Raw genomic sequence first — 11,801 nt, forward strand, 5'->3', positions numbered from 1 at the left:
TGCTTGTACCTATTTTTGGATTTGCCTTCTGTTCTTGGGACACCTTTGGTTTGTATAGCTGGGCCTTATTATTTGTTTATTAAATCCTCAAAGCTCACGCTGCCTGTCCGTCTCTGCATTTGGGTCCTACATCCTCTGAAACTCTAACACATTTTGAGATGGGTCTGGCAGTGCGAGATTAGATTTAACTTTATTGTCAATGCACAGTACAGGTATTGAGACAAGTGCAGTTTAGCATCTGACTAAAAGTGCAGAAAGCAGTAAAGTACAAAGTAATTTACAGATTAATACACAAAATAAAATATGGAATAAAAGAACGTGGTATAAGCTATGAAATAAAAAATTAATAAAAAATATGGAATATGAAAATGGAATATACAGTAATGGGTATGAATAGCCAACACTATATACTGTGTACAGCATTATCAGTTTGAACAGTATTTACAGTGTTGAAGAATACAGAAAGATGTATATGTGTGTGTGTATATATATATATGTGTGTGTGTGTGTGTGTGTGTGTATAAATATAGAAAGTGCAGAATGTGATTACAGTTATGGCAATAGTAAGAGATTGTAAGCCTATGGAATAAACAGCTGAAGATATGATATGAATAGAGTGAATACACTAAAGATCCAATGTGTATGATATAGAGAGTAGTATAAATATGAAAACTCATTGTGGTGCCATCTTGACAGAATTGTCAAAAGTTAGGTTTGTTATAAAAATAAAATGTCAGTATTTGCAGTTCTATTTGCAGTTGTTTTTCTTAAGGTGAAACTAATGTCTAACAAATTCAATTTGAAGAATTAAAGTGACCATCAGCATTCACAGAAACACGCATACATCTCACTCTTCCATTATGTCTTGTCAAAGTATGAATAAAACTTTTAGCGAAACAGACAATCCAACAATCATGCCCACTTCAAGCAACAACTCTCCGTGTGAGAATGTGTTAATTTAAGCTTTCGTTTGAACAGACGAGTGCAACGCCATGAACGCTTTTGAGACAAAATAGTCTCAAAGCTCCCCATTTGTATGATTCATCCCTTTAAAACCACAAAAGAGACAGGCCTAAGGGCATTCAGGGTCAGCTGAGGTTCTCCACTGAGGATTTAAGGTTCACTCTCACCGCCCTCACACACACACACAAAGAAAAAACAGAGAGAATTGTTTTAGTTGTTATTGTTTATTACAGAGTCTGATAGCTATAAAGCTACGTAGTGTTGTGTAGTGTAGATTTAAAACTGGTCTATTGTTTCTTTAACATTCTGAAACACATCTATAATATTCTGAAATTAATGTGTTTTACAGTTATTCTATCAGGTATTATTGTGTTCGTTCTGTGGTGTTCTTACACAGCTGCATTACTCTGCTTCATGTATTCATAATGGAACAGTCCTGATATGTGCTTTCTATACCGGTTCTGAAGAGAAAATGTTGTACATTGACTTCTTTTGCTCTGGAGAAGCCAAGTCAAATTACTACACATTTTTAAAAGAAAGCATGCGTTACAAACTATGGGACCTGCTGCATTGATTTTTGGATATTTGTTTTAGTCATGTTAGCGCAATGGTTAAAAGGAATGTAATTTTGTGAAAAGAGCTTAGATAGGAATCCTGCAGGAACAAAACAAAGCTGTGAGAACATGTATGATATGAAATTCCATGCACTTGATTGCATATTTAGAATTGTACACACTTTAATGTTTTGGGGTGGATTATAAGAATTGCCCATATAAAGATTAGGAAAACATGTAATTTTGACCTGCATGCTTGATAACTAAAAGTGTATATTTTATTACATAGCAAAGACATAAATCTACCCATTGATTGCAGATTAGTGTATTAGAATATGACAAGACAACATGTGTGTTTGATATGAACCACTGTGTGTGAAACATGCAAATGGCAGCTGCAATACCACTGAAGGATTGAATACTACCTGAACAGCCAAGTACACCTTTGATCATTAGCTTGGCTCATGCAGAAGAAGGTTGTGGTTAGTGACACCAAAATTGGGGGCAGAGACTTTATTTCAGCACAGCTTCACCTCTAGCCCAAATGAACCTGCAGCATGACTTGTTTTCAATCATCTGAATTATTATCACCTGTTTTCTTTCCAAATGAAAAACAAACAGAGTAAAAACACAAAGGCAGCTATGACATAGAAAATGAAGAAAATTTTGTTGATTGTTTTAGTCACTCTGGTCCAGTAGCCGGGCATCCTCTCTTCCTCCCTGTTGCTAAGGAGCAGAGTCAGAGCTTTCACCGCCTCACTTAGCTCATCTGAGGCATGGGACTCCTCCGTCAGGCTGCTACCCTGAAAAAACAGAAAGGAAGTATTTTATTTATCTGGGTGAAATTCAGTCAGAGAAAGTGGCTGTACTCCGAGAGACCTCTGATGCACAGACAGTTAAGCTAAGTCATAAAAATAGTTTAGGACTTTATGGCTTAAGGATGCAGATAAGCAAGAACACAAAAAAGGTAATTAAAGTTGCAGAACAGATCATGACACATGACACAGGGTAACGACGAGTGTGTGTGTGTGTTTCTGATGATAACAGTTTCTGTTTAGTGTTAAGTGTCTCATGTGCCTGATGTGTGATGTTGTGTATTCTGTGGGAAAGGTTTTGTTGCAACATTAATGTCAGGACTAGCTGGTAGAAATATATGTGTTTATGCCTGGTTGAAAAGGTCACAAAGAGAGGTCATGAAGGGGGAGGAAGGAATGCGAGGGGTTTCCATCAACCCCATTTGGAGAATGAACATACACCCTGCCATCCTGGGGTGGGTATGGAGCATGACAAGAGAAGGATGACACCCAGAAAGGATAAATAGAAAGTGGAACTTTGTAACAATTGCTTATTTGACTTGGCAGGTGTTGGAAACCTCAGTTTGTGAGCCCGCATGCGCATGTGCATGTGCATGTGCATGTGCATGTGCATGTGCATGTGTATTTGTATTTGTAAACTTATAATACTGTTTACTAAAAGTGTTAACTTTATTCTAATCATCTCAGTATTTTATTTCAGTCCACTAGTTTAGTGATCATCAAACGAATACGCTTAAGAGGGATGGTTTAGAGTGTAAGGTAACTGGAATCAGAATCTGAGGCCTGAGTGCCTGAGGTTCCAGAACCAGAAAAATCCTTCTTCACATAGCAACAGAGAGCGGCTGCTATGCTGTGAACGCATGGCGGGGCAGTCATCGAGTCAGAGCTCTTCCCGTCCCCACTACGACCGGGGAAGGAGTGACTGTGTAGAGTGGGCGCTCGCTCCCGCTGTTTACATAGTGTGGGAGTGACCGGGCTCCGCCTACGGCACCACATGTGTGCAAGACGTCAGAGCTGTTATCTGAACTTGAGATAGCATAATAGCTTTTACCACGCCGGTAAGAGCCGGGGAAAGGCTGGCGTGTTGAAGCTGTGTGTTGTTTGTTGCCATAGCAACAGAGAGCGATGCAGTAGAGCACTGGGTGGGGCAGGCAGCATCATTAATGCAGACAAATAACTACTCATTGACTAAAAAAATTATAAACGCAACACTTTTGTTTTTGCCCCTATTTTTTATGAGCTGAACTCAAAGATCTAAGACTTTTTCTATGTACACAAAAGAACAATTTCTCTCAAATATTGTTCACAAATCTGTCTAAATCTGTGTTAGTGAGCACTTCTCCTTTGCCGAGAAAATCCATCCACCTCACAGGTGTGGCATATCAAGATGCTGATTAGACAGCATGATTATTGCACAGGTGTGCCTTAGGCTGGCCACAATAAAAGGCCACTCTAAAAATGTGCAGTTTTACTGTATTGTTGGGGGGGTGGGGTCCAAAAAAGGAAAAAAAAAGAAGTTGCTGGATATTGGCAGGCCACTCTAAGATATGCAGTTTTACTGTATTGGGAGGGTCCGGGGGGGTTCGAAAACAAGGCGGTAAAAAAAAAAAAAAAAAGTTGCTGGATATTGGCAGGACCTGGAACACACTGTACGTATCGCCGATCCAGAGCATCCCAAACATGCTCAATGGGTGACATGTCCAGGGAGTATGCTGGCCTTGCAAGAACTGGGATGTTTTCAGCTTCCAGCAATTGTGTACAGATCCTTGCAACATGGGGCCATGCATTATCATGCTGCAACATGAGGTGATAGTCGTGGATGATATTTTAGAGTGGCCTGCCAATATCCAGCAACTTCTTTTTTTTTTTCGTTTTTGGACCCCCAACAATACAGTAAAACTGTACATTTTTAGAGTGGCCTTTTATTGTGGCCAGCCTAAGGCACACCTGTGCAATAATCATGCTGTCTAATCAGCATCTTGATTCTACCACCTGTGAGGTGGATGGATTTTCTCCGGCAAAGGAGAAGTGCTCACTAACACAGATTTAGACAGATTTGTGAACAATATTTGAGAGAAATAGGTATTTTGTGTACATAGAAAAAGTCTTAGATCTTTGAGTTCAGCTCATAAAAAATGGGGCCAAAAACAAAATTGTTGTATTTATAATTTTGTTGAGTGTAATTAAAAGGGATAAAACAAAAGATTTAGTGGCACATTTTCTTCTGAGTTATGTCTGTATAGTTTTATCTCCTCTTATTATGGCCTCTAAAGAGCCTTCAAATTAAACAATCAGAACGGATAATATCGCTCTATGGTTGAACTGCTTACAACTCATGTCCACCCTGAGTATGTATATGTATGTGTATACTTTTTCTATACAAGGTTAGATCTGTAAATAGTAGTCCAATGTTTTTAAGCAGAATGTATATCTCAGTGTACTTTGACACCAACAAAAAGCCGGATTCACATTCCTTGTCATTTGTTCACATTCTCTTGTTCTAGTGTAGAAGGAGCGTTTGTTGTACTTACAGGAAGGGAGGTAATGTTGTTGCAAGACAAGTCCACCACAGTTGCTTTGGTGAATAAAGCCTGTTGGGATAAACCATAGCATGGGTCAATTTCATTTTAGCAGTAACTGTAGGCCTACATAATAACCATTTCAAACATGCAACCACAGCATGGTAGCCTTAAGTTTAACTTTAAAGCACATTCATATAATGCCATGAATGTTTAATTTATTCAACAGTTTCATACCCAAACAGAGACGATGAGTAACGTTAACTCACCAGCTCTCTGACTGGCACCTCGGTGAGGTTACACAGACTCAGGTCCACTTCATTACCACTGATTTTATCCTTCAGGTTCAACACTTTGCTGTTTTACCTCATTCTGGAGTCTGTGGTGTAGGTCAGCAAGAATACATTGGAAGCGTAGTAAGTTGAAAAGCTCAGAGACGTTGGAAAGTCTGTGTTTTTGGAAGCACTGACTGCCTCAAAATGAAAATCTATTGTGCTTTTTGGTCAGTCTTTTGGAGTGTTATATACTTTTAATGGATGGATAATATAAATAGGAAATGATTGAATTAATTAATTAATCATTAAAAAAATTATAAACATGCATATAAATATACACGATTATGTTTGTCTGTTTACACTCTTTCCTTTTTTGCTGCTGCACAACAATTTAAAAAGGTTCTATTGAATCTTATCTTTTTTTTCTTTAAATATCTGATTGGATTTTAAGCCTCATTTTGTCATGGTTGTATGTTTTCGGTTTCCTGTTTTATTTTGAAATCTGTTTCTTCCCTTGTCTTGTCTAGTTTTACTTCCTGACTTTAGTTTTCCCGCCCTTGTGATTGTCTTATTTGTTTCACCTGTTTGCCCAGCCTAGTGTCACCGGTCCTTGTTAGTCCTCGTTACCTGGTTTATTTAGTCTCGGTTCTGTCTTTGTGTCTTGTCGGATTATTGTTTGCTGTTTGGTGTTTTTCCTTGTCAGTGTCAGTGGATTGCTTGTTACTGTTCTGTGTTTTGCCTGTTCCTGTTTTGAGGATTCTGCTTGTACCTATTTTTGGATTTGCCTTCTGTTCTTGGGACACCTTTTGTTAGTATGGGCCTTATTATTTGTTTATTAAATCCTCAAAGCTCACGCTGCCTGTCCGTCTCTGCATTTGGGTCCTACATCCTCTGAAACTCTAACACATTTTGAGATGGGTCTGGCAGTGCGAGATTAGATTTAACTTTATTGTCAATGCACAGTACAGGTATTGAGACAAGTGCAGTTTAGCATCTAACTAAAAGTGCAGAAAGCAGTAAAGTACAAAGTAATTTACAGATTAATACACAAAATAAAATATGGAATAAAAGAACGTGGTATAAGCTATGAAATAAAAAATTAATAAAAAATATGGAATATGAAAATGGAATATACAGTAATGGGTATGAATAGCCAACACTATATACTGTGTACAGCATTATCAGTTTGAACAGTATTTACAGTGTTGAAGAATACAGAAAGATGTATATGTGTGTGTGTATATATATATATGTGTGTGTGTGTGTTGTGTGTGTATAAATATAGAAAGTGCAGAATGTGATTACAGTTATGGCAATAGTAAGAGATTGTAAGCCTATGGAATAAACAGCTGAAGATATGATATGAATAGAGTGAATACACTAAAGATCCAATGTGTATGATATAGAGAGTAGTATAAATATGAAAACTCATTGTGGTGCCATCTTGACAGAATTGTCAAAAGTTAGGTTTGTTATAAAAATAAAATGTCAGTATTTGCAGTTCTATTTGCAGTTGTTTTTCTTAAGGTGAAACTAATGTCTAACAAATTCAATTTGAAGAATTAAAGTGACCATCAGCATTCACAGAAACACGCATACATCTCACTCTTCCATTATGTCTTGTCAAAGTATGAATAAAACTTTTAGCGAAACAGACAATCCAACAATCATGCCCACTTCAAGCAACAACTCTCCGTGTGTGAATGTGTTAATTTAAGCTTTCGTTTGAACAGACGAGTGCAACGCCATGAACGCTTTTGAGACAAAATAGTCTCAAAGCTCCCCATTTGTATGATTCATCCCTTTAAAACCACAAAAGAGACAGGCCTAAGGGCATTCAGGGTCAGCTGAGGTTCTCCACTGAGGATTTAAGGTTCACTCTCACCGCCCTCACACACACACACAAAGAAAAAACAGAGAGAATTGTTTTAGTTGTTATTGTTTATTACAGAGTCTGATAGCTATAAAGCTACGTAGTGTTGTGTAGTGTAGATTTAAAACTGGTCTATTGTTTCTTTAACATTCTGAAACACATCTATAATATTCTGAAATTAATGTGTTTTACAGTTATTCTATCAGGTATTATTGTGTTCGTTCTGTGGTGTTCTTACACAGCTGCATTACTCTGCTTCATGTATTCATAATGGAACAGTCCTGATATGTGCTTTCTATACCGGTTCTGAAGAGAGAATGTTGTAGATTGACTTCTTTTGCTCTGGAGAAGCCAAGTCAAATTACTACACATTTTTAAAAAAACAGTTACAAAGCTTCCATAGGGACCTGCTGCATCGATTTTTGGATATTTGTTTTAGTCATGTTAGCGCAATGGTTAAAAGGAATGTAATTTTATGAAAAGAGCTTAGATAGGAATCCTGCAGGAACAAAACAAAGCTGTGAGAACATGTATGATATGAAATTCCATGCACTTGATTGCATATTTAGAATTGTACACACTTTAATGTTTTGGGGTGGATTATAAGAATTGCCCATATAAAGATTAGGAAAACATGTAATTTTGACCTGCATGCTTGATAACTAAAAGTGTATATTTTATTACATAGCAAAGACATAAATCTACCCATTGATTGCAGATTAGTGTATTAGAATATGACAAGACAACATGTGTGTTTGATATGAACCACTGTGTGTGAAACATGCAAATGGCAGCTGCAATACCACTGAAGGATTGAATACTACCTGAACAGCCAAGTACACCTTTGATCATTAGCTTGGCTCATGCAGAAGAAGGTTGTGGTTAGTGACACCAAAATTGGGGGCAGAGACTTTATTTCAGCACAGCTTCACCTCTAGCCCAAATGAACCTGCAGAATGACTTGTTTTCAATCATCTGAATTATTATCACCTGTTTTCTTTCCAAATGAAAAACAAACAGAGTAAAAACACAAAGGCAGCTATGACATAGAAAATGAAGAAAATTTTGTTGATTGTTTTAGTCACTCTGGTCCAGTAGCCGGGCATCCTCTCTTCCTCCCTGTTGCTAAGGAGCAGAGTCAGAGCTTTCACCGCCTCACTTAGCTCATCTGAGGCATGGGACTCCTCCGTCAGGCTGCTACCCTGAAAAAACAGAAAGGAAGTATTTTATTTATCTGGGTGAAATTTTTTTTGACATTTGAGAATTTTTTTATCCTAACCTCTTTGGCCACCGGCAGCATTCCAGATGGCGTTTCACCAGGAAACACATCACAGATGTGACAGACGTGAGTCAATTTCTTAACATCTAAAAAGTTGCATTAGACACAATGGTTAATGTATATTTAAACGATTAAAGGCTTAGTATTACACCTGTCTGTTTCAGAGAATTCTAAGGTTCTGACTTTCTGTCTTTTATCATAAATATATACAAACTTCCATATTTGTTGTAGTAAATCTCACCTCTACAACAGTTGCGGAAGCTGACTTTGCCCTGTTTGTCCCCACAGTCCTCACTCAGGCTTTGGTCTTTAGAGTCTTTTTCCATTAGATGCATCACCAAAATCGTCTCCATTAGGCTTAGCAGCATCAATCCAAACATCCCAATGCAGTAGACCGCTTTGGGTTGAAGGCAACATCATTAATGTGAACGAATAACCAAACACTGACTCAGTTTATGTGCTGTTCCAGTGCAGTTTGATAAAGGCAAAACTCTGAGCTTCTTTACCTATAAGAGGAATCCTGTCTGACGAGGAAGGCAGAATCTCATTGAGAATAAGCTGCATCACAGTGACAGCAAGCAGCACAGTGACCTTGAAGCTGAGCTTCTCTCCTCCGCTGTCCGAGATCAGGAATGAGGCCAAGTCCAGACAAAAGAAGAACATGATGGGGGCCAAGAAGTTAACCACGTAAAGTGCAGACCGCCTCTTCATGTTGATCTGTAAAATTAAATGGGTCAGGTGGTTGATCTATACATTGTACAAAGGCTAAACTAAAGCAACACTAGGTATTAAAAGGTATGTAGTACATAACAAGTGCAACAACAAGGTAATCTGTCCCAGCCTGCCCAGTCTACAGTGGTACGAGAAGCACTCTTTCAGGTAAAATTACTCTTTCAGAAGAAGAGCAGAGTTACCAGAAACCATGTGTCTTTAGGAATTTTCATATTTTCACATCAATTCAAGTGAGAAAGGAAGGAAAGAACAAAAAAGAGAAAACAAAGGATTTACATATTTATTTCTTTAATGGATGCAACTTGAAATGTAGCGAAGTACGACAATTTTGATAAAAAAAGAAGTACTTTAATTAAAGTAAAATTAAATATATATATTTTTAAAATAAGTAAGTAAGTACTTACAAATAAGTAAAAAAAAAAACGATGAGAGATGGATATGGTGCCGAAGTTGTTGTTGTACCAAAGTGATATAGACGGGCTCACCTCTACAAACAGCCCGAGCCGATCCGCCCTATACGCTCACTACGTAAGCTGCGTAGGGCCCTGCAAATTACTTGAGGCCCCGCCTCCCCCTCGTGTCATAGCGCGTCAATTAATGTTTACAACATCCATGACAAAATAAAGCGAAACTATCCTGCTGGTCACGAAAAGAGGAAAAAAAAAAAAAAAACACCATGAGAGTGAATTGCGGGAACAACAATCAGGTAAACTTGTGTTCTCTCCTCTCCAAGTTTGATGTCCGCAAAGTAAAGTTATGTTTATGTACATTTCTATTGTGTTTTTTTTCGGTCTTGCTAACCTAGCTGGGCAGGCAGGCAGTGCATCTCTTGGTCTGTGTCTAGCTGCTAATGCCAGTCACTTCCAGGGCTGTGTTTTGTGACTTTGTGCCTGACAAAAGTGAGAGTAAAATACAATTATTTATTACGTTTGATAAACAACAAAGTGCAACAGTGTTTGTTTACTGCAGCTCGGAAAAGATAACTGCGTCTGGTGTGTTATCATGCGTTAGGCGCATGCACGAAATGAAACGTGCATTTTTCAAGCAGAAATGTGTGTGAAGACCAGATAGACTGTAGGCTACAATATATGGGCGTGAATGATGGCACTCCTCATCAAAGTACACATTATACATACTTTTAAGACACTGATTATCTAGTCTCAGACAACGTGTAGTTAAAAACTCTAAACAACTGCACTAATTATGCAAGATGGAAAGCAATGTATTGACAATTTGACATTGATTTATAGGCTATATTGAATTTAAAATGTTGATTAGCTAGACAAACTGGTCAATATGGATGCACATCCCTCAGTAAATAATAACCATAAATCAAGAATTGCTTCAACATGCATAATAATAAATAAAAACTTTAACATGCTATGGCAAGCCATTTTAGCTTTTATTCATTCACAGTTTATGCATTTTTGATATCAAGAATTCAATTTTTTTACTATTTGCAATGTGAATTCTTGATTATTTTTACTAGTAGGGCCCCTTAGTTAATTTTTACCTACCAATGTCTATTTTTGATATCAGGAATTACATGTTCACTTGTACAAAAATTAATTCTTGATATCACTCACAGGGATTATTGATATCTGCATCACTAGTTCACTATTTAAATATTACAAGAGCCAAGCCATAGTATAAATAGTATTTTATATTTGAAAATGTATAAAAGGAAATTGGGAGCCAATTTAATTGGGTCGGATGCAGCTTATAAAAATGAGTTATCTATAATTTGCAGGTGCTATGCTTAAGTTTGTCAGTAGAGGAGATGCTGGATCATCAGCCAGTACAAGCACAGACTCAGTTGTTAAACATCCAGCCTCCACAGCCAGTACTAGCACAGACCCAGTACAAAAACAGCACAGCCGTCTTCAGCAAGTACTAGCAACACAGACCCAGGTGAACTGGTGACTGTGTGGCAATGGCAAATGGTTAACATAGCTCACGGCATCACGGGTCAGATGGAGGGCCCCTTAGCAGAATTTTGGTTAGGGCCCCAGGGAGGTCAGGATCGGCACTGCAAACAGCATCGGCTCTGCAACTTAACTCCTAGATAGGAGCTGGATTATTCTCTGGAAATGTTCAGGGTGAGATGAGCTGAGCAAGTGTGAGGAGTGCTGCTATGAGGTTTTTATTTTTTATTTTTTTAAAACTACTTTTCTTTTTTAAGATTTTAGGCCTTTATTTGTACAGGACAGCTGAAGACATGAAGGGGAGAGAGAGAGGGGGGAAGGGGAATGACATGCAGCAAAGGGCCGAGTCAGAGTCGAACCCGTGGCCGCCGCGTCGAGGAGCACACCTCCACATATGGGTGCACGCTCCACAAGGTGAGCTACCCAGGTGCCCACGACTGAGGTTTAAGTGGACGGCTCCGACTGTTGTCTGGCCTTATGTGTCCAAAAACAGCTTTTTGGAGTCTCTGGGTGGAACTAAACTTATTTACTCTTCTATTTATCTATCACTCACTTTTTTCCCCCTTTTTTTTTTTCTTAGCAATCATTTACTGATTTATGTATTCTCTATATTCTCTATATTTCCCCATGCAACATTTCCAATTTCTTTGATCTTGCACAGTCGGTGTCTGGATGCTTGATGTGACACCTATTGTTTTAACTTGGCCAAATTTTAAATCTGCAAAATATAGCAGTCATATATCTTTTGTGGAGTGACAGAACAATGCTCCCCTCTGTAATGTAGTGAGTTCCAGTAAAGTACTTATACTTGCTAAAGACACGCAGAGGTGGAATTTAAAATAGAACGTTTACTTTCCACCTCTGTG

The 11,801-nt window shown here is 38.2% G+C and overlaps 1 protein-coding gene across 1 annotated transcript in view; it reads right to left on the reverse strand.

Moving 5' to 3' along the window:
* Positions 1–1,168: 1,168 nt before the first annotated feature.
* The window catches only part of LOC120551213 (5-hydroxytryptamine receptor 3A-like), a 20,931-nt gene continuing 10,298 nt past the window's right edge, over positions 1,169–11,801 (reverse strand). The window contains exons 9-13 of the mRNA XM_039788463.1: positions 8,785–8,995; positions 8,520–8,675; positions 8,279–8,364; positions 7,407–8,201; positions 1,169–1,525 (exon numbers count right to left, since the gene is read on the reverse strand). Of these exons, the coding sequence (XP_039644397.1) occupies positions 7,986–8,201; positions 8,279–8,364; positions 8,520–8,675; positions 8,785–8,995 (669 nt within the window). The 3' untranslated portion in view covers positions 1,169–1,525; positions 7,407–7,985. The remainder of the gene's footprint in view (positions 1,526–7,406; positions 8,202–8,278; positions 8,365–8,519; positions 8,676–8,784; positions 8,996–11,801) is intronic.

Source organism: Perca fluviatilis, chromosome 21, assembly GCF_010015445.1.
Source record: "Perca fluviatilis chromosome 21, GENO_Pfluv_1.0, whole genome shotgun sequence".
NCBI lineage: Eukaryota > Metazoa > Chordata > Actinopteri > Perciformes > Percidae > Perca > Perca fluviatilis.